This window comes from Crotalus tigris, unplaced genomic scaffold, assembly GCF_016545835.1.
Source record: "Crotalus tigris isolate CLP2741 ecotype Arizona unplaced genomic scaffold, ASM1654583v1 scf7180000024342.5246164, whole genome shotgun sequence".
Lineage (NCBI taxonomy): Eukaryota > Metazoa > Chordata > Lepidosauria > Squamata > Viperidae > Crotalus > Crotalus tigris.
The window spans coordinates 4,686,326-4,713,019 of NW_024100512.1; the positions used below are offsets into that span (position 1 = coordinate 4,686,326).

At 39.5% G+C, this 26,694-nt stretch overlaps 1 protein-coding gene across 1 annotated transcript; it reads right to left on the reverse strand.

Annotated features, from left to right (window-relative positions):
• Nucleotides 1-831: 831 nt before the first annotated feature.
• SLC25A20 (solute carrier family 25 member 20) lies at nucleotides 832-23,464 on the reverse strand. The gene is made up of 9 exons (XM_039326677.1): nucleotides 23,250-23,464; nucleotides 19,991-20,083; nucleotides 18,246-18,373; nucleotides 12,726-12,816; nucleotides 10,882-10,999; nucleotides 8,982-9,054; nucleotides 7,732-7,841; nucleotides 3,720-3,844; nucleotides 832-2,180 (listed from the first exon to the last, which is right to left on the reverse strand). The coding sequence occupies exons 1-9, from the start codon at nucleotides 23,364-23,366 to the stop codon at nucleotides 2,118-2,120; spliced, it is 918 nt and encodes a 305-aa protein (XP_039182611.1). The 5' UTR covers nucleotides 23,367-23,464; the 3' UTR covers nucleotides 832-2,117.
• Between the last annotated feature and the right edge of the window lie 3,230 nt (nucleotides 23,465-26,694).

The following is a 26,694-nucleotide window of genomic DNA, read 5'->3' on the forward strand; positions in this document are numbered from 1 at the left end:
ACATGAATGCAGTGAGAAACCTACAGAGGCAGGTCTATGGAGATTCCCAGTCATCCAGGTCATGGTTGTCCCAAAGGTGCTTTTTTCAAAGGAAAAACTAAGGAAGTCCAGTAGCCCTTTAAAAAAGCACTTTTGGGACAACTTATAGAGGCCCATCCATAAACTTTGCACCCTTCCTTTCAAAATGCTCCTTGTAGAAAGAATCAGAACTCCAGACTTTTCTCTCATAAAGTGCAATAGCTGACACAAAATGTACCACCATAAATGAACTGATCCTGGTCCACCAGAGTTCATGTTCCACTATCCTGACATCACATAATTCTTCTTTCCTTCTTTCTGTCTGAAGGAAGAGCCATAAAAGAATGGCATTTGGACTGAGGACAAGAGACTTTTCCCTTCACTAAATTATCCCATTATAATGTATGGTAGAACCAAACTTAACCAAACCATACTTCATTGAATGTAGAACTAAAATTCATTGCATTCAACGACTCTCTTTTGATGTTTGGAAAATCTGACTGTCCTTACATAGCGGAACAATTGCATATTTCAATTAAGTTGAAACAGATACTTTGGGAAAACTGAGGTAATTCCCCAAAGTGTCCATTTAAGATGGAAATGCATTGAACATCCTTCTAAAATGGATAAAAAATTGAAGCTTTTTATGAACACTGCACTCTGCAACTTTTTGTTGCTGGACTCACACATACAATTTAACAAATATCTCAGCCCCTTCCCATTGATAAAGGCTCTTTTCTTCAAATTGCCAGAATGCTGTGACATGTTTCCAGTACTGATATAACTATTTCAAGATGCAAAACAAACAAGAAAACCAATACGCAACTTTTATTGGGTCCTAAGCATGTTCCATTGAGACATTTTGTAAACATTGTTTATTGTCCTTGTACATGGGATGCACTTAAAAGCCCATTTATGAGTGTACAAGAGGATCACATTAAAACAGACTGGCATTGTAGTTAGTTATCCTATTGCAGGCTCCTCCAACTTTAAAAGCTTGCTAGGGTGGCACACAAATTGCTTTGAAACTATTGTAATACATTCCTAACATAGGTACCAGGAATACCAAAATACATATTCTGGTGTGCCATATACAAGATTGTCCATCTCTTGTAAAGCTGCCTCTCAAGATATCATTAGTTATCCAGAAAGGACCAAAGCTGAATTTAAAGAAAGGCATTTTTATATTGACTGCCCATTCCAGCCATAATGATTGGGATTTACCCCCGTTTCTGCTATTCACTTATTTGAGGTTTTTCATCATACACAAACAGATAGCAGATCTTCACTAATTTAATATTTATTTATATTTGGTGACTTCAAGGCTCTTTAATGTTTGCATTATTCTTCTAGTTGGCTTTCTTTTTATATTAATTATGTCACAGAAGCAATTGCATGCCATAGACTTTGGGTCAGAGACCATAAGGCAGTAAAGGGAGGCTTATATGGTCAAAACATACTACAATTGTGTTGTATATGCAAGGCCTACTACAGTAAATAAGGCTTGAACAGAAATACAAAACTGTTCAGATATTCCCATTCATTCCACAGGAACTAACAAGAAACCATGGCAAATAGCACCAAACATATGTAAGTGCAATCAAATGTTCTATATCAGTGTATCTATTACTTAAATTCCGTCCTGAGAATTAAATACAATATGGACAGTTCCAAACACCCCATGACTTCTTGGAATGTCCTTAGTGCCATAACCAGCACTGCATTTTTTTGTTAATGTAAAAAGGGAAATTAAAATCATTTTCCTTTATTCATCACAGGAAAATGAGGAGTAAAAATTAAACATTGATATCTATTAATAGCAGCAAGATGTTCTATCAACAGCATAACCACTTTGGTACTTTTGAATTGAGAAGGCAAGTGTGTGATTGTGAACTCCTCTTGAATTTCTCCACAGAAGGAGATTTGGCTCAAAATTCCAAACGGCAAAAGGGCACCACCCAGAAAGCGTAAGGCAAAAAGATTAATAAAAAATGAGTCACTTTATAGCTTATTTCATAATTCTGATTTTCTCCTCCAATGCAATTACCGCTGTTCTTTTCCTTGTCCTCGAGTTCCTTTAAGAACGTACTTTTCAATCATCAAAAACCTGGTGCCATCCAGTTAAGAAACTTCATGGCAAGTTCAAAGCCAAGGAAGCATGCCTGAAAAAAAAATACATATTAAGTAAAGACATAAATTCACATTTTTTTGTGGAATATTTTATATATTTTTTCCTATAGAAGAATTTTCATTAATAATGTGCTGTTTCACAGCATGAATTACTCTGCTTAATTAATAGATACAATACCAACAAAATGGGGCTGTTTCAACATTAACCTCCAATAAATATATTGCATGGGCATATATAATAGCTAGGCATTCAGTCAAGAGGAACATTGCTCAAAGGAAACTTGCTGGAGAGGAAGGAAGGAAAAAAAATATCAGTCTGGCAGTCTGTTTCTTCAAAAGCTGCTTTAGAAGACTGGGGAATCATCCAGAATAGTATGCATGAGGATGCTGAATTCTACGTAAAAAAATTAATGACAGTCAGCTTTTACAGTTGTCTGCAAGGAGTTTCCACTGGATCTTACGTCCTTTCAACAACCACTTTGCTTAATGACCGGGCTGCTGGTCCAAATTGTGGTCACTAAATGAGGACGATCTGTAATAAGCGTGTTGTTGATTTATTACTGTTTCCTACTTATTTCATTGTTTTAGTATTGCTGTACATTAGCTACAGTTGCTTGAATGACAGAAATGGCTTCTAAATTCAACTAATGGAACTGAAGAAACCTGTAAATCAAATACAGAAGTCCAACTAAAGGTACTATACTTTCGATGTAAAATTGGCTAGAAGGATAAAAAATAAAGTGTTTTCCAGAGGATCTGTCGGGAGGCTTTAGCTTCTTACTTTTCTGTCTTAACTCTTAACAGGAGAAGAGCCATCTCTGCCTTTGCTCCTGATCTTTGGAACAGATTACCTCAGAAGGGAGGTCAGCTCCAATCTTCCTGACCTTCCACAAGAGTTTAAAGACCTGGTTCTGTCAGCTGGCTTGGAGTTCCAATGAGAAGGCTTCATGTTGGGGCTGGTTGACAGATTAATAATGGATCTCTCCCTCCCCCTCCCCCACCCATTCATTCTACTCCCGCTCTTCTGATCTTTTAGTTAGGGTTGTGTATTTATTTTGGGTTATTTATTTTGTTCCTACTGTGTTTAGGTTTGGTAAAATGTTATCTTCTTTCCACATATAGTCCTCAACTCACAACTACAATTGAGCCCGAAATTTCTGTCGCTAAGTGACATATTTGTTAAGTGAATTTTACGACCTTTCTTGCCACAGTTGTTATGTGCAGTAACATGACTGTAAAATGAATCTGGCAGTCGTTAAGTTAGTAAAATGAATCTGGCCTCTCCATTGGCTTTGCTGGTCAGAAGGTCGCAAAAGGGGATCACATGATCCCAGGACACACTGCAATCGTCATAAATATGAGTAATTGCCACGCAGATGCTGCAAGGGTCATAAGTGTGAAAAAATGGTCGTAAGCCACTTTTTACAGCGCCGTAACAGTAACTAAATGAACTGTTGTAAGCCGAGGACTACCCTGTATTATAAACAGCCCAGAGTTACCTTGGGGTAAGATGGGCAGTCAGTAAATTTAATAAATAAACAAATGAACCAGAAGTCAAAGTATTTGCTTACTGCATTGGCAGGAAAAGCTCTGATCATCACAGCACTGAATCCCTTGTATAGAGACATCACTCCTTCCTCTCGAACAAGCTCTCGCAGGACATCTCTGAAGCCATTGGGATACTTTCCCGGAGGAGCTGTTGAAAAACGCAGAATACATTTCGTGAACTTCATCCTCCAAGAGGCTTTGACCAGACCCCCTTCTTCTTTCCCAATCCTCTTTATTTCTATCTCTTGCCATAGCAATAGCAACGACACTTAGACTTATATATCACTTCACAGTACTTTACAGCCCTCTCTAAGCAGGTTACAGAGTCAGCATATTGCCCCCAACATTTCACCGCCCTCGGAAGGATGGAAGGCTGAGTCAACCTTGAGCCGGTGAGAATCGAACTGCTGAACTGCTGTCAGCAAAAGTAGCCTGCAGTACTGCATTCTAACCACTGCGCCACCAGGGCTATAGTGGTCAAATGCTCTTCAATTAACAACAATTGATTGATTCCCTGCACTCAATGTTTCAGTCCCTAGTCATCTCACAATTGAACAATTGTAATAAGCTCGACATGGGACTACCCTTTAAGAACATTTGGAAGCTACAGCTGGTACAAAGTGCAGTGGTGTGGGCAGTTTTGGGCCCCCCAAGAATGGCTCCTGTAACACCACTGCTCCACGAGCTGTACTGGTTCCCAGTCTGTTTCCAGGTGCAATTCAAGGTGTTGGTGATCACCTTTAAAGCCCTTCATAGCATGGGTCCAGGTTACCTGAGGGAACATCTCACCGCACTGGCCTGTCCCATTTATGCCAATATAGGAGGCATGCTGTGAGTCCTGGGAGTCTCATTATTCCAACTGACGGGGTCCAGAGCAGGGCCTTCTCTGCTATTGCTCCTGCCCTCTGGAACATCTTGCCCCCCCCCTCCAATGTGAGGTGGGCCCCAACCCTCCTATCCTTTCGTAAAGGCCTAAAGGCCTGGCTCTGCCAGTTGGCCTGGGGTCCCAATGGGGGAACAGCAAAGTGGAGGTGGTTGATCAAGTAACAACAGTTTCTACCATCCTCCCATTCCACTCCTGCCCTCCCCATGTAAATTATAACCCTTTGGTTATAATTTATTCATGTTTTAATGTAGATGCATACATACATTTTTATGACTGTAAGCTACCCAAAGTTACCCTAGTCCAGGGGTAGGCAACCGTGGCTCTTTTATGACTCGTGGACTTCAACTCCCAGAATTCCTGAGCCAGCATGGCTCCACTTGGAAACCTCTCCCTTTCCCCTCAGCCTGGCTGGCTCAGGAATTCTGGGAGTTGACGTCCACGAGTCATAAAAGAGCCTAGGTTGCCTATCCCTGCCCTATGGTAAGATGGGTGGCCAATAAATTTTATAAGTAAATATAAATAAAATAAACGATTACCATGAGGGAAGATTTTCACATTTCTGCAATACCAAAACAAGGTGGTAGTCCCTGCCCCTACTCCTTACAGAAATCTTATTTTTATCAACCTGCCTGAATTTTTAGGAAGCAAGTGAGAGGGTTAACTGAGAATGTTTGAAAACTGTTTCCTCTTCAACAGCCTGTTTGGTTTCAGTAATTGCTGATGAAAAAAAGAAAAGTCCTTCCTGTGCAAAACCGTAGAAGCCAAGAGGCTGGCAGAATGACAAGTCGCTTCACTCCTCTTCTCCAATTGATTTGGTAGAAATTTATTTTTTTGTTAATGCCCAAGAGAGTAAGCAGGCTGTAAAGCATGGAACTTCCCCTCGCTATCAATTAAAAAAATAAAAGTAAGACACACCCTTTGTAATAAACATTTTAATAGCCAATTATGCACACAACCTACCGGTATATTGCAAATGTAAAAGAGGAAGAGAATGTAAACTGGCCAAAGAATATAAATGTAAAAACTAAAGAAACAAGAAAAGAAAAGGTAAGAAAGTTTTCACCAATGTCCATCCTATGAAGCACTCTTCCTCGCATGAAGAACTTTGGGCACAACTGCAAGTAGCCCTTGACTTATGACCATAATGGAGCCTGCCGAATAGAGTGGTAAGTCGTGGTGGGTCATCACCTGATTTTATGACCTTTTTTTGTGGTGGTTGTTAAGTGAATCCACAGTTCACTATTGGGTGTTTTGGCTGAAAACTGCAAATGGCTGTAAATGCAGGCCTGTTGCTGAGCATTCAAAATGTGGTCATGTGATCGAGGGAGGATAAGCCGATCATTGGAACTATGAAACTGGGCCATAAGTATCTTTTGGGTGGGGGGTTCATGGATAACTCCATATTGTCACTAAGCAACCAGGCATCAGTAATTATCTTGTAATTAGCCACTTGCCTGTTTTGTCAAGGCAAATACCTCAACTCAGTGTTTCTCAACCTCAGCAGCTTGAAGATCTATGGATTTCAACTTCCAGAATTCCCTGCAGACTGGCTAGGGCAGGGGTCTTCAAACTTGGCCCTTTTATGACTTGTGGACTTCAACTCCCAGAATTCCTCAGCCAGCGTGCCTGGCTGAGGAATTCTGGGAGTTGAAGTCCACAAGTCATAAAACGGCCAAGTTTGAATACCCCTGGCCTAGGGTATTCTGAGAATTGATGTCCACACATCTTCAAACTCTCCATGTTTGAGAAACACTACTGTAACTGATTATATTGTAGGTAGCACACACACAGGGAAAAGGTAGATTAAGAAAATCTTTCTAAATTTATGGAAAAGAACTGCCAAATTGCAAAGCACATTTATGTCATTACTCTTCAAAAGAATCCAAAAAAGTTTTAGCTCCATTTTTTTTCACTAGCTACCCAGCTATGTGATACTAGGACTAGTGCAGTGACCTGAAAAAAAGCAATTTTCATACTAGTTTATAGAACTTTTGAATTCTTTGCCTGGAGGCAATTTTACATTCTCCATAGCTGAGCAAACAAAATGTGATTTTCAATCTTTAGCCCAGCTACAAGAACCAGCTTCATTGGAAAATGATTAATGTATGATGCAAGATGGGATTACAGATAGTCCTCCTTTAGCGAGCACAACTGGAATCAGCAATTCAGTTGATAAGTGAACTGGTCAGTAAGTGAAACCACAAGTGTGCTCATGATTTTACCTCAGCTTTCCTTTGCTTTACAAATCTGTAAAGGTCCTAAATGCAAAGATTGCTCGTAAAGCTATTTTCATCACTATTGTAACTGCAAACAGACACTAAATGAGACTATCCCTAACAAGGACTGTACTGTACTCTCCTTTTACTTCAATTTCCATGGTGACCAGAATTAAACACATTGAAACTAGTAATTCGAAGAGAGGTGGGAATGTAGCAGAACAAGGAGAATGTGTTCTGCACTATTAGGCTTAGCTAACACACCTCAGAAAATGCGAATACCTCATCTAATGCCAGATTAAACCAGAGACTGTCATGGACTGTTGCCCAGGAATGATTTTCAGAAGAGTTCCAGGAAATATTATGAGCAAACGTGTGCTAAGAGATCTAATCTTCAACCATGCATTCTCATGAGAATAGAGTGGGATGACAATGGAGAATGGAGAGGGAAGGAGGAGAGTTGCTGATATCAATGGCCCACCCTCCGTGCACCTCTAAGTATCTAAAATAGCAGGCAAAGAGGATAGTTGAACAGCATTGTTCTATTTCAGTTGTTCTGCCTGATTTAATAGGAAAGGATTAAATATTTGGAGTAAGATCTGCTCTGAACATCTTAGACAACTAGTCCTCATTTAACAACCACAGTTGGGACTGGCACCTTGGTCATTCAGCAAAGCATTGCCAAGTAAAACCACAACGGTACTTACCATCTTACTTCAGTTTCTCTTTGCTTTACAGATGTACAAAGGTCAAAAACGCAAGGACTGGTCGCTAAGTTGCCTTTTTATCACTATGGTAACTGAGAATGGTTGCTAAACAAGGTGGTTACTAAATGAGGGCTACTTGTATAAAAACCTATTGATAACTTTTCTCCACAAATCCTACTTTTAAATCTGCCTGCCATCATCTTTACGGGAGCATCAGTTAACTCACCTGTCTGGAACCGTGACTTCAGAACATCAGGAGGGATTCCCACAGCCCAGTTGAAGATCCCTGCCATTCCTCCAGCAAAGAGTATTCTGAGTACACTGAGGTCACTGACACTGTGGGAAACAGGAGACAGGCAGAAAAAGGGCAAACAGGAATTCATCAAAATGGCTATTAAAAAGAAATAGAAGAAAAGAAAGACTGGGTGCATCTCATTCAGACTCCCGGGGGAGGGGGGGGGCAAAGGTTATACAATAAGCAATTCCCTCAGGTGAAGTCAGCAGTTTTACTTCAAAACGGGCTGTACAGGTAGTCCTCGACTTACAACAATTTGTTTAGTGACCGTTCAAAGAAACCACGGCACTGAAAAAAGTGACTTATGACCATTTTTCACACTTATGCAGCATCCCCATGATCAAAATTCAGATGCTTGGCAACTGCCATGTATTTATGACGGTTGCAGAGGCCCAGGGTCAGGTGATAACCTTTTGCAACCTTCTGACAAGCAAAGTCAATGGGGAAGCCATGTTTACTTAAGAACCGTATTACTAATTTAACAACTGCAATGATTCACTTAACAACTATGGAAAGAAATGTCACAAAATGGGGCAAAACCCCCTTAACAGCTGTCTTGCTTAGCAACAGAAATTTTGTCGTAAGTAGAGGAGTACCTGAATTTGCCCAGCAAAGACTATTTCTTTGCCAGGATCTCTGTAGAAAAGTTACTGCTACAACCACTGGTACATCAAGCTTATATTATCAGAACTGGCCATTCTAAATCAAACTGCTAGATTCAGCAAGAATCCAGGCTGATATCCTTCAAACTGTACTATGCTAAAAGAAGAAAATGTCCTTTTGCAATTTGTGTTAGAATAAAAGCTTCTAACTGTATGTAGAGTCATATAAACCCTGAGATAAAAGCCTAATGTTTGGCATAAAAGTACTGAAATATAGCTGACAGTGGTTTATTCAACAAATTCTATTTAATGACTTATCACAATATAGAAATCCAGTAATTCTGCTACATTATAATTCATGGTAGATTATGCCAATGAATCCATTAGCCTTCCTTACAAGATGCACGAACTTGATCCTGAAAAACATATTTTATAAATGCCAAATGATATTATTCGTAATTTATTTATTTCTTAAATTTATATGCCGCCCATCTCATCAAACTATTATCATGAAGCTCTTACTTCAGAATAAAACGAATTTCTTAGCTGTTCTTGTGAGAAATCCAGCATTCTGCTTACCTCTGTCCCTGAGGAGTCAAAATATTTTTCAGCCATTCATAGGTCATGAAGTACATCCCACTGGCTGGAACATCTGGTCCAATAAACAGAGCCAACTTAGAAAAATGAGAGACACAACTGCGGAACTAGTCAAGAGACCCAACTGGCAAGGACAAAAAGGATAAAACCTGCCAGCTTTCTTTAAGCAGAATTATAATAATGGCCTAAACAATGCAGTTACTTTAGACCTTCATTTGACTGACAGAGAAAACAAGATTTAGTCTCTTCTCATTTACACTGTATCCACCCTATTAGGGAAGGATGGAGCGGGATGGAGAAAAAGGGCCTTCTCTGTGGTGGCTCCCTCCCTATGGAATATCATCCCCCCCCGGGAGATAAGATTGACTCTCAACCTGATACTGTCCCAGAAGGCCCTGAAGACATGGTTCTATCAGCAGGCCTGGGAAGCCCAAGTTGATACAGAGCCGACCATGTGTCTGGTTTGTGTTTGTTGCCGCTGTAACAGGGAAAGGTTTAAGAATTTTATACTATGGATTTTTAATGACTTGTGGACTTCAACTCCCAGAATTCCTTAGCCAGGCACACTTGCTGAGGAATTCTGGGAGTTGAAGTCCACAAGTCATAAAAGGGCCAAATTTGAAGACCCCTGTTGTAAGCCATCCAGAGTCATTGTGTGTGAGTTGAACAATATATAAATATTGTAAATAAACATTGTGATAAGATATATAAGCACTGTTCACACACAATGTTTCTGTCATTCAGTTAGCTGGCTGGACATAAGGTTAGTCAAACTGGGCTCTTTAATGTACTGACTATCATCTTTGTCCTTGTAGCTAGTGAAAAGGAAGACTCAGTTTCTTTTGGCGTGGGGGGAAGAGGATGAGCAATTTTTTAAAGAAAGAAAATACAGGTAGTCCTTACTTATGACCACAACTGAGCCCCAAATTTCAGTTGCTAAGCAAGGCAGTTGTTAAGTGAGTTTTGCCCCATTTTACAATCTTTTTTGCCACACTTGTTAAGCAAGTGACTGCAGCTGCTAAGTGAACCATGTAGTCATTAAGCAAATCTGGCTTCCTCCGTTAACTTTGCTTGTCAGAAGCCGGTTGGAAAGGTTCTAAATGGCAATCCCATGACCCTGGGACACGGGTAGGCAACCTTGGCTCTTTTATGACTCGTGGACTTCAACTCCCAGAATTCCTGAGCCAGCCATGCTGAGGGGAAAGGGAGAGGTTTCCAAGCTGAGCCATGCTGGCTGAGGAATTCTGGGAGTTGAAGTCCACGAGTCATAAAAGAGCCAAGGTTGCCTACCCCTGCCCCGGGACAATGCAACAGTCATAAATATATGCCAGTTGCCAAGCACACAAATTTTGATCATGTGCCCATGGGATTGCAGCAACGGTTGTAAGTATGAAAAACGGTTATGTGTCACTTTTTCAGTGCCACTGTAACTTCAAACAGTCACTAAATGAATGGTTTTAAATCGAGGACAACCTGTAGAACTGTGGTGGTATGGTCACAAGCAACCTCCCATGGATAGGTCTGAAGGGCCCTGTCTACCTACCTCCCATTTCTGTTCATTTTTTTTTTACCCTTCTCCCCATGTGTCTATAGTTAGTCAGAATGGCAGTAGAAAAGGGATCTTAGAAACATGGGGTTGAGTATATTTGGGGCTGAATCAAATTCCTGCAGAGAACCGGCTGAATGAATTCAGATCTTCAGTTCAAAATCTGATTTAATTCAGCCAGCTAACTCTGCGGGGATTAGACTTGCATGATAGGCTAACCACCGCTCTATAATTATCTTGTCAAGTGCATTATGTAATCAGGGTTAAAAAAAAAACATTTGGGGGGGAGGGGGCTTTTACAGTTCCACTATTTTAAGAACAATTCTCCACAACTACCTCTCATGAGTGTGAGCACTGTTCCTTTGTACACGCCTCGAATGCCAGCTTCACGATACAATTGTTTGGCACAGTCCAAAGGGCCCGCATATTTTTTTTCACCAGAGGCTGCTTGGATCTAAACGGTTCAAAAAATAATGGCCTCATCGATTATAACATACTGTTCCTTAAATTATTCTGTCTTCCTAAATCTAAGCTACTGTTGAAATGAGTCTGCACATGTAAACAATTTTCCTAAGAAATCGCCCATGAGATGAGATTCAATCAGGAGTTTGTTGATTATGCATCAAAATGGTAAAAATTGGGGAAAAAATATAAACCCACAGCTGCCATCTCTCCCAGAAAGTTTTTCTAGCTGTTTAAGCACCCAGAGCAGGCTTCCAACAGTTCTACCCATTCAAGAAGCCCCAGTAGAAACGTTTGTGAAGAACATTAGCCCTAACTGTAACTGGGACTTTGTCTTTGTCATAGCGAACAATTGTTGTGTACTGAGAGCCAGTTTGGTCTAGTGGTTAAGGCACCAGGCTAGAAAGCAAAAGGCAGTGAGTTCACGTCCTACTTTAGCCATGAAAGCCAGCTGGGTGACTTTGGGCCAGTCACTTTCAGCCCAACTCATTTCACAGGGTTATTTGTTGTTGTGGGGAAAATAGGAGGAGGAAAATGTGTTGGATATGCTTGTTGCCTTTTTTGTCAAAATAAAAGTGGGTGGTAGGTAGGTAGGTAGGTAGGTAGGTAGGTAGATAGATAGATAGATAGATAGATAGATAGATAGATAGATAGATAGATAGATAGATAGATAGATAGATAGATAGATAGATAGATAGATAGAATTTGTTTTACAACTCTCCTGGTCACTTTACAACCAAGACACTTGCTTAATGACATTACAAAAAAATGGATCTGGTCATCTGGTGATGAGCCATTTTATGACCATCCTGATGGTAATTGTGAGGCTCAATGACGGTCATAACTTGAGAACTACCTATTTTTTGACTTAGTATGAACCCAGCCACAATATTCATCCAACTATCATGTATATGCCCCGGCAAGCAGAATGCTTGGGTGAAGTTGCCTAAACTGAGAAGCTAAAGTCAGGCTGGTTTGTACTTGCATGGGACACTTCCCAGGAATATCAAGACTTAAGTTAGACTGAACCCTTGGAAGGCCTAACAGAAGAAGGGAGTGATCAATCACATTTATATTATTGCCAGAAAAACTGTACTGGCTTATCCATGAAGTTGCCAGAATTGAGTGATCCCATCTACTGATATAATATGCATATACATGCCAGGATTTTCAGTCGTAATAGGGGAATGTTGCTCAGGACAGAATTAATTATCTACTGAGAAAGAATACGCGTATACTTTGGCTCTTCAAAGGGTAATGTCTAACATCCAGAAGAATCCGAAATCTCTAATCAGACAACAACATTTCCAACTTTGCCTATCTTACTTCTCTAATTACTTCTGTGCTCCAGCTTTAGCCATCAGAGAAATCTTAATATCACAATGAAACAATGCTAGGGAAACTGAAATACTGATAGCTACAGGAGATAAGACATGTTCTGAAATTTGAGCATTTTTATCTCCCCCACATAATACTTTAATCTAAATGTTTGCATATATTCCCTCTCTCTCTCTCCCTCTCCCTCTCTCTCTCTCTCCGTACATGCATACATACATACATACACTGACATGGGCATATCAAAAATTTAGAAAACCATGTTATCAACAAGATTATGATTGTGAATATGCTCAACTATCCTAAAGAAGGATAAATAAAGAATGTGGATAGGAAGATGTTGTTCAGTTGTGGGATGGAGCATGGAAAGGTTCTTCTCTTACCTGTAGTAGGCATTTGATCCTTTCTCCTGGTGCCATAATTGCAGTTGTAAACACCCCCGATAACATTCCTGCTGCAAACAGCTGAGGATATCTATATAGAGTGGACATTACATTGTGGGATATAGACTAAACATAAGAATGATAATGATAATTATGATGACAATGACGATGATAATAATAGAGATAATAATGATAATGATGGTAATAATTATGATAATGATGATGATGATGATAATGATGATGATGATGATGGAGGTCATCTAGTCCAAGCTCCTGTTCAGGCAGGAAACCCTATACCATTTCAGACAAATGGTTGTCCAATCTCTTAAAAATTTCCATTTGTACCATTGATTAATTGTTCTAACTGTCAGGAAATTTCTCCTTAGTTTAGGTTGCTTCTCTCCTTGATGCACTAGGCCAGGGGTGTCAAACTCAATTTCATTGAGGGCTGCATCAGCGTTGTGGTTGCCCTGGGGGGGGGGCAGGTGGGTGTGGCCAGGGTAGGTGCGGCCTACTGGGTGGGCGTGGATGAAGTGGGTGTGGCATACTGGGTAGATGTGGCCAGCTTTACATTGTTCACATCAAGGGTGCCTGTGGGGGCCTGGGCAGGAGTGGGACAGATCTGAGGGTCTCTGGCAGAAGGGGGTGGGACAAGTGCCAAGTGGGGCAAGTGCCAAGGCATGGTCCGTTGGAAGAGTCTCACTGCTCCTCTCAGGCCATGCGGGGGGGGGGGGGCTTATAGAGCTAGGACTGAATGCGTTTGAACATAGATGGCCACCATAAAATTGTACATTGGCTCCCGGCTGGCCTAGGCCAGGGCCAAAGCAGAGGAGGGGCCACTCCCTCACTGTTTCCAGGATGGCTTCGCGGGCCATATGAAACCACTTCGCAGGCTGCATCCGGCCCCCAGGCCTCGTGTTTGACATGTCTGCATTAGGCTATATTAGATACAGTTTAAGAATAATTTCTCCTTCCAAAGTTCCTTTTTTAGAAAAAAAAATCCAGCAACAATTAAATAAAAAAAGAATATAAAGATAGTCCAATCTCAGAGGTGAAGGCTTCAATTATGTGCCATGAAAATCAATGTTCGCAGGAACATTTAATTATGCCATTATTTTTTTTTCCATTTATATCCCAAACAGATGCCTTAGAAAGAGCCAAGGAGTGGTATTCAGAGCTCCAATTTCCTCCATCTGGTCAAATTCAGCCAAAACAGACATGGATCAAATAAATATTATGGTTCAAGATTTTTACCTCAACTATCAATACAACACATCTAGGTAAATGCAGCCAACAAAGCAGAATCATTTGCAAAATAAATCTAATGTTTTGTATAAAAACAATGATTTTTTTTTTAAAAAAAACCTTCTGTTTTCTAAACAAAGGTAAAGCCTGGAAAGATCCATCCATTAGTGATGGATCTTTAATTAAAGATAATAATGATGTTATTGTTTATACAATGCGCTATAGTTTATGAAACTGAGGAAAGAAAGAAGAATGGTTCATGTACCATGTTAATTCATACTGCTAAATATATATGCATTCATAGGTTGTATGACTCAAGCCACAATGATTTACAAACTATCATTTATATAGTCTATGAACTGTCAAGTATTGTTTATTTTAGAAATAGTGGCTTGGCATTATGAATGAATCCAGCATCGTATGTCTGCCTATCCAGAAGCCATGGTGGCACAGTGGTCTGAATGTAGTGTTGCAGGCTAACTCTGCCCACAGCCAGGAATTCAATCCTGACCGACTTAAGGTTGACTCAGCCTACCATCCTTCTGAAGTTGATAAAATGAGGAGCCAGATTGTTGGGGGCAAAATGCTGACTCTGTAAACCACTTAGAGAGGGCTGTAAAGCACTGTGAAGCGGTATATAAGTCTAAGTGCTATGTCTGTCTGTCTGTCTGTCTGTCTGTCTGTCTGTCTGTCTATCTATCTATCTATCTATCTATCTATCTATCTATCTATCTATCTATCTATCAATCATCTTATCTATCTAGTTTACCTCTAGTAGACTAAAGAGGAAGAAAGAGATAGATATATAAAGTGGTTGGAGAGAAAGGAGCAGATGAGATATGTTATTAAAAATAGTCCTCGAGTTACAACCAGTGTTGCAAATCCTAATCTACGGGATTTAGGCAATGAATCTGGTTAAATACATGTAACAGTATTTGAAAGCTTCAAAGTAATAATCTTATAATCTCAATGTTTTACATGCTTCTTGAATACAGTGATGAATACATGACTATGAAAATTGAAACACCATATGCTGCATCTTGCAAATATTGTTCCAGAAACTAACACAAATGTGAGTGCCTTTATTTTCCAAATCCTCTACTGACAATCTACTTGAGCTGAAGGCACATCTGGAATTTGCAGATAACATGGGGAGTGCATTCATATGTCTACCATGATGTGCCTGGCAAGTTATTAAGAAATATGTGGTATTGTGTTGATTGGAGGATGAGTTAGCCCTCCAGACTGCTGCCTATGGTCCCTATAGGAATTTTGCAGTATTGAAAGATATTGCTACAAATCAATAAGATGGTAGAAGTTGATGCTTTGCAGTAAGTCAGATGCCAATATTATGGGGAGAAAACTAAGTGAGGATAGAGAACCTCTTGATGGTGGACATCAAGGGAAGTATCTGAGAACACCCCGATGCCTACCCCTGAACTAGATGGGAGATAAAGACAAACAAAATTCTTTTATCTCTTTGTTTTTATAAAGTTTTATAAACGTCCTTAATCAAACTTCAGCTACCCAAAAATGCCATTTCACAGAGAACAACATGCCTTCTACAATCATATTCATTCAGAATTAAGTCCTACTCATTTTACCAGTCCTTTTTAATTGTCTAAAAATCACAGCCAGCTAACCAGGACTCTAAATGCTTGTGTGGAAGTACCTCTTTTTAAAAAAATGTTAATATTTAAGTAAGTATGCAAGGAAGTGTAGACAAAGCAGAATGGATTTTTGTAAAATCTGGTAATTCCTTATGATCTAGATCCGTGGTGGCGAACCCATGGCACGCGTGCCACAGGTGGCATGCAGAGCCCTATCTGTGGGCACGCACACCGTCACCCCAGTCCTAGGCCTTCAGCTGAGTTTTTGCTTTAGGCCTCTGCCGCCATGTGCAAAAAAAAAAAAAGGTTCAATCAATCAATTTCAACTTCTCACAGGAAAAAAAAAGATCTTGCAAAGTTGGAATTGATTGATTGAACTTTTTAGTCCCGCCTAGTCTGCCGTTACTACTGAAGCCATGGGCCACGCCCACTCAATAGGCCACACCCACCCAATGGGCCACACCCACCTGGCACCCGACAATACATAAGTGAGTTTTGGGTTGCAGTTTAGGCACTCGGTCTCTAAAAGGTCCGCTATCATTGATCTAGAATGATGTTGATGAGAGAGAACTGAAAATGTGCTGGGCAGATGGCTCTTGTAGTGAGGATGAGTGATGTACATCACAAAAGTGGGCCTTGCAGAATAGTTATCATGCCACATAGATGAGATTTTTATATAGGTGGTCCTTGCTTAACGACCATTCCTTCAGCAACTGCCCAAACTTACAGTGGTGCTGAATGGGATCTAGCACAACTCGCCTATGACCATCTCACCACGGCCAACTGGCTGCGGCCAATTACCCATGGGACAATTCAATGCTGTATTAATTGTTTTATTTGGTTACTTTTATTATTAGTGACTACATTTTTGGGAGAGATATAAGGGATATAGGCCACATGATCGGGAAGGTTTTAATGTGTTTGAGCAACATGGTGGAACTAAGGTAACATACGACTGACAATCTTTGGTGGCATGACGAGTTTCTAGCTGTTTCGGAACTGTTGGTGAGACCGTTAAAAGTCTCACCAACAGATCTTGCTGCCAGCAGAACAATTTCAAACAGCACCGTTTGAGGGCTAATTCACATGGAGCTCCATTTCCATCTGTCCTGTTTGCCATTGTTCGCTCCCTAGAGACTAAAATGGACGATTTGAAACTTGAGCTGGCCACAAACAAGAAGTGTATATCGGAGGTGGCAACGAAATTTCACTTTGATGTATGCCGATTGGTGTACATTCAAAGTGACAATAAAGTTGTTGTTGTTGTTATTATTATTATTACGTTTTCATCAAAATCAGTGTAACTCTTCTGTATCTGCATTGACTTTATTTATTATACGGTACAATTGAAATTAATTTAACTCTTGTTATTTGTTAAATTGTCCCACAGTGAGTTGTCTCGCAGCTAGTTGTCCCATGGTGACTAGTTGGCCATGGCAAGTTGTCTCATTTTGTGCTGAATGAGTGGGTGTCATATTTATGATGGTCACAGCATTCCCCAGTCATATGATCACCATTTGCAATCTTCTTTACATTTCCTACAAGCAAATTTAATGAAGAAACTGGCAGAAGGAATAAATGCGACCACATAATACCGTGTTTCCCTGAAAATAAGACCAGAATATTTTTTTTTTGCCTCCAAAAACGGCGTCAGGTCTTATTTTCAAGGTAGGCCTTACCTCACCTCCGGCATCGACAGCCCCACCCAGCCGGTCCACTTCTTCTGGGGCCAAAATTCTGCAGCTGCATTCGGGCCTGCATTTTGCAGTCAGGCCTTTCCAAAAGGCCTAAGCAGCCAATACCGAGGAATGGATTCAATCCATAGCTTGGTGCTTGGCAGCTGAGGTCTTGCAGAACCGAGCTAGGGATTGAATCCATAGCACGGTTCTTGGTTGCTCAGTTGCCCTGTGACTGAGAAATATAGGCCTGGCTGCAGAAGAGGCCTCAGAAGAAGTGGGCCAGCAAGGAGAGACCTGGCTGCAAGGTAAGTGGGTGCTGGGCAGTGAGGCAGCTCCACCCCCCCAACCCCTGCCCTAACTTGATGTTTAGGTGTGTGCCTCGCCCCAAAACTAGAGCTTATTTTTGGGTAGCTTATATTAGACCCACCTCCAAAAATCAAGATAGGACTTATTTTGGGGGTAGGCCTTACTTTTGGGAAACACGGTATCCTTACTTAATGACTCACGGTGATTTGCTTAATGACAGCAACTGGAAGAGCCAGAATTTCCACTGCTAAGCAGCATGATTATGTGATGTTGCATTTAGGATCATGTTGCTTAGCGACAGAAATTCCTACTCCAATTAATATCGCTACATGAAGACTTCCCGTACTCTGAATCACTATGAAGAGAAAGTGTTACAAGCCTTTTAGGATGTACACCATACTGAAGTAAAAACCTCCTGAATGGCCATCTGTTTTGCCTGGGAAGAGAACTACACAGAAACAACCCACATAATGTCTGTTTATAGCTAGTGTAATCAGTCCCACGTTTAAAATTTGCCAGATTTACTTTTTTTTAATTAAAAAATTCTATTTATAACCAAGAAAAATAAAACTTCATTTTGGCTGCAATGATGGAATGTTTATTTTTTGGGAAAAATAAGAGCAGATTGGAAAACCTCAAGAGTGCATCCCTGAAATAGTCTGAACAATTTCATTACTCACGTCAAGATATCATCTGGGGTCTTCTGTTGCAGCTTTTTGCCCAAGCCAAATCCAAAGAAGCACACAGCAAACATGGGAGTTACTCCAACAATGGGGGCTGCCATCCCCTTATACAAGCCACGGACACCCTGTAGGAAATAGTAGGTCAGTATATTATTTATTAAATGTAGATGGTTGCTCCTCTCAACCACAAAGAATAAAATGGAATTTCTGTATGACTCATATACTGTAAATAGAAGCCGAGAAACCAACCTATATAACATCAAAGATTACTTGAAGTTTCTGCCCAGTTCAAAGGGATCTCAATTGTCCAATCATATAGACATCTTTTTCCAAGATTCCACTTGCAGAGGTGGTTTTTTAGGGTAATCCAGTTCAGCCACTGCAACACGTGGGATTGCCTCTAAAGGCATTCAGAAACTGCAGGTGGTATGAAACACAACAACCTCTGAGCTAACTGGCATTAGATGTCATGAACATACTCCTCCAGTGCTTCAGAACCTGTGTTAGTTGCCAAGCTGGATGCAGTTTAAAGTTCTGTTTTTAACGTACAAACCTTTACATAACTTGATTCCAGATATCTGCAAGGCTGCCTTCTTCAACCCAAACCCATCCATCTCATACAAACAACTCAGAAAAAACTGTTACTCCTCTCCCATTAGTTAGTGATTAGAAGAACCAAGGTGAGAAGGAGAGGCTTCTTTATCACAGACCCCAAGACTCTGCAACTGCTCACTAATATAGATCAGTCTAGTCCAGGGTTAGGCAACCTTGACTCTTTTATGGCTCGTGGACTTCAACTCCCAGAATTCCTGAGCCAGCCACCAATTCTGGGAGTTGAAGTCCACGAGTCATAAAAGAGCCAAGGTTGCCTACCCCTGGTCTAGTCCTTTCAGGATCTAGAGAAACAGAACTCTTCTGGAGGATTGTTTCAGCTAGTGAAGATGGTAGGTTAGGAATTGTCCAGATGTTCCAACTGAAATACAGGTAGTCCTCGACTTACAACAGTTCATTTAGTGGCTGTTCGATGTTATATCGGCACTGAAAAAATAACACTGTTTTTCATACTTAAGATCATTATAGTAGCATTTCTATAGACACGTGATCAAAATTCAGACGCTTAAGCAACTGACTCATATTTATGATCGTTGCTGTGTCCCAAGGTCATGCGATCATCACCTTTTGTAACTTTCTGACCAGCAAAGTCAATGGGGAAACCAGGTTCACTTAACAACTGCAGTGATTCATTTAACAGCTGTGGCAAGAAAAGTCATAAAACGGGGCAAAACTCACTTAACAAATGTTTCACTTAGCAGCAAAAATTTTGGGCTCCATTTTTGTCCTAAGTTGAGGACTACCTGCCTTTTAATTTTTATGACCATTTTTACTATTACTATTTTATTATATGACAGATGCTCTTGTAAACCATTGACAGTCATGACTGTGGTGGTTTAAAAGATCAAGATGCATGAATCCAAGGCATATCTGGCTTGGACTTGTAAGAATAAATCATGATTTTTTTAAGAACAAAGAATTCTTACCTTTTACAGTAAATACTTATGCCTAAAAACTGGACAGCTTCCTTCCGTCTCACAATTAGTTAGTTTTTCTCATTGAAAAAAGATCAAGCTTATACTCCAAGAATGTATAAGTGTCAAGTATCATTCCCACACAAATCCATTCCAATCATATACATAAAAATATGACATGTCTGGCAAGGCACTGCAAGTGAGGTGGCAAAATACCTCTTTCACAAGAGTCTTTCTGAAACAGTCAAAGGTCCCAGCATAAAGAGGAGCCTGTCCTGGCAAAGGTTTCGGCTGAGTTTGTAGCCTGACCTACAAAATATAAGGAACATGGAAGGAACACAAAAGATGCATTAGTCCATTTATTAGGAGGCAGGTTTCAAGTGAAAATATCCATCCACATCTGATTTAATCACCCATTCCTCTTCTTTTCCAAGAAACTCAGAAAACAGTCTCATAATAATACAAATTATTAGTCTGTCCATCTCAGTATATCCAATAATGGTCAGCAGCAGCTTCAGAAAGTTTGGGGAAGTATGTTTTGTGTTTTTTTCCACCTTATCTGGAGATAGAGAATTGAACCCAAGACCTTTGAAATCTACTCTACCATTGGCAGATCTGCCCTTCCCAATTCTACCAGTTACTTTTTAATGAAAGGGGGAATGGAAAAAGGAAAAAGACACAGTGCACCTGAGAAACAGATGAACAGTTGTTATCAATAGGCATTCAGATCAATCAGAACATCTCCAGAAGTAAATAGCATTTTTTTTCTATTAGGATTAGTACAAATACAAAGCCTAAATACAGGTAGTTCTCAGCTTACAACCATTCATTTAGTGACCATTCGAAGTTACAATGGCACTGGAAAAAGTGACTTATGACCATTTTTCACACATAGTCACTGCAGCATCCCCATGGTCACATGATCAAAATTCAGATACTTGGCAACTGACTCGTATTTATGATGGTTGTCATGTGATCACCTTTTGTGACTTTCCGACAGGCAAAGTCAATGGGGAAACTAGATTCATTTAACAACCATATTACTAACTTATCAACTCTAGTGATTCACTTAACAACTGTTAAGTGTTGCAAAAGTCGTAAAATGGGACAAAACTCACTTAACAACTGTCTGGCAAAACTCACTTAACAGAAATGTTGGGCTTAATTGTGGTTGTAAAGCAAGGGCTACCTTTATGGTATCTCCTGAAACACAGAAGAAATAGAAAATATAGAATGCTACCATAGTAGCTTTGCTTCTAGATGAAGAAGCATGGACAATCATAAGCTTGGCATTTCAGCCTTGGGCTTCAGCACTCGGAGTCTCTATTGGATTTGTTTGGGAGGGGGTAAATGTGTTGTTATCTGGAGACACTGTAAGTTCTTGTTCTCTTTTATTTATTTATTTATTTATTTATTTATGAGACTTATATACCGCTTTAAGTGCAAGCACTCTCTAAGCGGTGTACACCAGTAAGCAATGTATATATATATATTTATAATTTCATTATATTTTCTTTTTTGTTTGGTTTTATATATACTTCACCCAGAGTCAGTTTGGAGTTGAGCAGTGCCTAGGTTGAATAAATGAATTAAATGAACAAAACAGGTGCCATGGGGGACATAACCAATTAGAAATTAATGACTTACCATAACATTCTCTGAATTCTCACTCCTATCAACCCTAGTTTTTGTTGTTGTTGCTATTGTTTTGGTGCCTTCAAATCAGTCTTGATTTCTGATTAATAAATTGATGAGTCCCTGCAGTTTTCTTAGCAACATATTCAGAACTGATTTTGGTGCCAAAGAAGGTATCCATAAGCTCATCACCTATCCCCCAACAAAATAGTAACTTCCACCTATAAATTGCCTTTGTATTTACAGAATATATTTTCAAGTATCCTTTACCTTACCCATTTTTTTAATACAAGCATGACAATAAGGGCAGTGTCTGGAAGATATCTGAATACTGACTAATAAATCTTTGCAAAGATGCATGTGAAAAAACATCAGTGTTGTCAGAGTGTACTTAGCTCCAGTTTTTTATCGTTTAAATCTGATACACAAAGAAAGCTGTATATTGAATAGTTATAGCATTTTAAGATCCAATCTTTTCGTATCTGTATAAATAATAAAAAGATTTGTTAAGTAGTAATTCCTAACAGACCATGGTCTGGTACAGGGGCTGGGGACTGTGACTGACATATGGAAAAGAATCAGTTGATCTGTGTTAATTTGGAATAGCAGAGCATCTAAGAATGCCACATTTCTCTGCTTTTATTTCTCCTTTTTAAACAAATATAATCACCTTTCACCTTTTTACTTAGTTTAGGCTTCACTTTTTTGTTCTGGCAAATGTTCAAGGATGATTTTTTCCCCCTTCTGTTTAATCCTGTCTGATTCTCAGATCCTGCCTCAACAAGTCCCTGCAGTTTTCTTTGCAAGGTTTTTTAGAATTGATTTGCTACTGCCTGTTTCTTAAAATGAGAGAAAGTGGCCCAAGGCCACTCAGCTGGCTTCATGACCAAAATGAGAATAGAACATAATCTCCTGGTTTCCAGTTGATGCTTTAATCTGTACACCAAACTGGCTCTCTCAAGGATTACAACATAAAAAAATAAATAATCAACACAAGACAATCTCTTACATGTCAGAAGGCAAAAGGGCGTCTCTTGGAGATCTTACCGAGGACAAAGGTGGTCCCTTAGATAGCAGGACCTACAGCTATCTGAGGCTTTAAAAGTCAACTGCAACATCTCCAATTATGCCCTGCAAACTATTGTGCCCAGCAATTGTTTCTGACCTAGAGACTCTGTTGTGTGCGTTATGCCAGCAATTGAATGGGCATGCCCACCATGAGACTAAAATGGGTTAGCTACTCTGAACTTAGTGTGTTTGTGGTCACAGCCAAAGTAGTTTCTGATTCATCATTATTTGTCCAGTCCAAGCAATTAGGCTCATTCAACAAACTATAGTTCATTGTTCCATAGGTTAGTCTGTTGCATTTTACTCAGGATTATGAAGAAGAGTAATGATCCAAGGGTCCAGAGCCAATGTGCTAAATAAAGTTTAAACTTAGATTGGAAAAATATTCTCAGCTACAGAAGCTCAGAGTGCCTTTGGACTATCACCAAAACATACATCCTTCCACCAACCACACAAGGTTGTTGCTGTAGAAAAAAAAATTGGAGAACGAAATGCTACTGTGATCTACTTGAGATCCAGTAGGAAAGGTGGGTTATAAATCTGACATGTAAATAAACATATTTTTAAAACTCTGTTCTTTCACATGTTTAAACTGGTGTCAAGTCTGTCCCTGCTCAGGAGTGCTAATTCTTTTCCTTGAGAAAAATAATTCTGAGGCTCCTTCCACAAAGAGCATTCTGGGAATGGTAGTTCATCGACCCTTGTTTTAAGTATGCCTCGCCTTCCCACTCGCGCAGTGTCTACCGGGGGTTGTAGTCCTTCCCCCCCTCACCTTGATAGTATCCAGTGGGTGTCCCACGAAGACCAAACAGACGCCTCCAAAGCCACCCGCGAAGAAGTTTTTTACCGGGCTAATAGGAGCCTGAGGGGACTTAGGTTGTTCCGCCATGGCTGCTTCGGAATCGAGATCACTCAACGAAACTCTCCCGGCTTTTGGCTTCTCCTCTCCAACCAACCTTTACCCTGCTTTTCCCTCCCCAACCAGGCGGAAAAAAGAAGAACCTCCGAGATGCCTAGAGAGGCTGCTATTGTTCCTGCTTCCGCCACCCGCGATCTATACCTTCCGTGGAGAAAGTTGTTATATTAGCAAGTTATTCCATAACAGGATGCTGATCTTTTTGCAGTTTCTATTGTTCCGTCTTAAATATGTACATTGACTAGGAATAAGAGTAGGAATAGAATAACAGAGTTGGAAGGGAGGGCTTCTAGTCCAACCCCCTGCTCAGGCAGGAAACCCTATACCATTTCAGACAAATAGTTGTCCAATGTCTTCTTAAAAATTTCCATGTTGGAGCATTCACCACTTCTGGAGGCAAGTTGTTCCACTGATTAATTGTTCTATCAGGAAATTTCTCCTTAGTTCTAGGTTGCTCCTCCTTGGTTTCCATCCATTGCTTCTTGTCCTGCCTTCAAGTGCTTTGGAGAATAGGTTGACTTCCTCTTCTTTGTGGCAGTGTGAGATGTAAAACCCCCAAATTTTGATACTCACAATACGAAGACAAGTCTGGTTAACAAAACAAAGATTTATTGGAGAATGACATAAAAAGAATAAAAAAAAATAGAATAGAATAGAAGCGTTTGCAAACGGGCCTCCTGGATCCTTCCCAATGGATTGGGTTCCAGGAGCGCACTGGCCTGGTTTCAAGATCTGCATTTTATACCCCTACAATGTATGCCACATCTAAGAAGCCCTTTCATCTTTATAATGTACTTTGAAATTGTACTTTGTTAACCTGACCTCTTCCGTCCATCTGCTATTATCTTGTTTATTTGTAATTTTCACTTAGGGTCAAAATCCCCCTCTTTGATAGTGATTTCTACTCAAAGTGTAAGTTCCTGTGTCCGGAGGATTTTTAGGCAGGAAATAGTAATTAATTATCATAATTAATTATCTTTGCTGATTACCATTTGTAGTCACTTTTACATGGGCAGGAAACAGTAAACATTCCTGTTTCATATATTGGCATTACATTTCTACAATTATTTTTCTACAATTTTATACAAGAATAACTTTTATTTCCTTCAGCAGCGCCTTAGATACTGAAATACTGCTATCATGTCACCCTACTCCTTCATTAAATTAGGCATACCCAATTCCAGCAACCGTTCTTTATATGTTTTACCTCCTGTCCCCTAATCATCTTTGTTGCTCTTTTCTGCACTCAATTAATCATTGGAACAGCTTATCTCTGGAAGTTGTGGGTATTAGACTCTAAACAGAACATCAGACATTACTAAAGTACTGTATAAACTGTTAAATGAAATTGTAAACCATGATAAATTCTAATCGTGATGCTAGAACTCTATATTAATTTAGTAGTATGGACAATAATTACCATATTTGGCCTTTTGGTGAAGATCAAATATGACATTTTTGAAAATTGTTTGTTTTGCATACAATAATAACAAAAACCCAGGAAGTACTAGATCAGTGTTTCTCAACCTTGGCAACTTGAAGAGTTGAAGTCCATACCTCTTCAAGTTGCCAAGGCTGAGAAACACTGTACTAGATGGCTGGGGTTCATAACATTGACTGGATAGGAGGATGAAACCAAAGCTAAGTTTCTTGATTATCTCTGGCATGATGAGCAGAGTAGTCCTTCCCCCATGATTAATGTTTAGGATACTACTGTATGTGCATACAGTCACAACATTCAGTTTATCTGCTAATCCACTTTTTTTCCTCTTTGCTCAAGTTCTAATCTGCCTTTAGAAAAAACTAAAGGCAAATATTGGGAACACTGGTAATTTGAAGAGGTTAAAAGGGCACTCGGGTGAGAAGCTAAGCTAAAATATGTAATATACCAGCTCTCCTTGCATAGTATAAATGAAATGTAAGGTCCCAGTCTTTTACTTAAACCTGAGATACCATATCAATCTAATCAGACAACCCAAGTGGAGACTTCTTGATCAAGCAGCACTTTATTTGATCAAATTAAGCAGCTGGGTGGCCAACAATCTGGAACCTTGGCAGAGTTACATCCAGAAGTGCCACACATTAGAAAGTTGGTAGCATTGCTTTATAAACTTTGTTAGCCAGTGAAAATCAGACAACAGAGCCATTACATCATAAGAAAGATATCAATCATTCCTGTACACTTCCTTATTCCCTCCTTCAGTATATCGCATCCATGTACATGTTTCCCAAACTTGCATGAAATTTCTCTGGTGCAAAAGCTGATTACAAAAAGCAAGAAAGCAACAGTTAGACTAAACAGTTTCTCTTTGTTCCAGAACTCTTCAGGTTGATTCAGCTTTCTACACCAATAACTCGTAAGAATTGGATTTTTATGAACTGGCCATTTTTACATTCCTCCTAGTCAGAACAAAGAGAGAGAGGCTCCCACATTTTTCTCATGCCCCATATATTTAGTCAACAGAGCAAATTAAAAAGAGCAAACATAATGATAGGATCAGGGTTGGGGCAACTGAGTCCACCTTAGCTTAACAGCTAAGTAGGCTTAGTAGGCTTAGCAGAAAGATATTCCCCATTTTTTTTTAAAGACATTTTATTGGTTTTTTAACATTCTTAAACAAAAAGTACTCAAGACCCACAGTGATGGTTAGGTGGTCAAACATTCGAAAGTGAAAATATATATAAACAACATAACTCAATAAATTTCACTATCCCCTCTCTATTCCCCTCAGTTAACATAATATATTTAAATATTCCATTTCTATTTTAAATTTCTATCACTATTAAACCTGTGTTATAACTTTATCAGTTTACAAATACAATAGTTTAAATTTAAATTAAAAAATTATCGATTCTAATTCTTAATCTCTTACATCCCTCATTTTATGCCAAACTCATTTATTTCTTCTTCCACTATACAATTGATATCTTAATAGCAATAAAATATTGATCAGCCCTATATATATGTAATCCCAAAGTCAATCCATCTCTTTAAAATAACAAAATAATACTAAACCTTGATTCATTCATATTCATTAAACAAAGTTCAAATTTTCTCCACCTTATCATGCCTTATCATGTCTTTATTGTCATACAAGAAATCTATCCTAGTAATTTAAAATATTCCATAAATTATTAAAAGCATCCCAATCTAAGCAGTCATCATTTTTGAAATTCCAGTAAATAATAAATTTCATATATTTCCCAAACGCTACATAGGTACAATCCAATACATTCTTAATCTATTTAAAATATCTACTCTAATAATCACGCTCCTATATGTATATATATATATGTAGTT

What these genes read in the sequence shown, in the direction of transcription:
- SLC25A20 (XM_039326677.1), bottom strand. Translation starts at nt 23,366, where the DNA reads ATGGCGGAACAACCTAAGTCCCCTCAGGCTCCTATTAGCCCGGTAAAA. An exon ending in GAAAGACTCTTGTGAAAGAG is followed by an intron (nt 18,374 to 19,990) that starts GTATTTTGCCAC and finishes TATTTCCTACAG; the next exon opens with GGTGTCCGTGGCTTGTATAA. An exon ending in ACCCCAGATGATATCTTGAC is followed by an intron (nt 12,817 to 18,245) that starts GTGAGTAATGAA and finishes CACTCTATATAG; the next exon opens with ATATCCTCAGCTGTTTGCAG.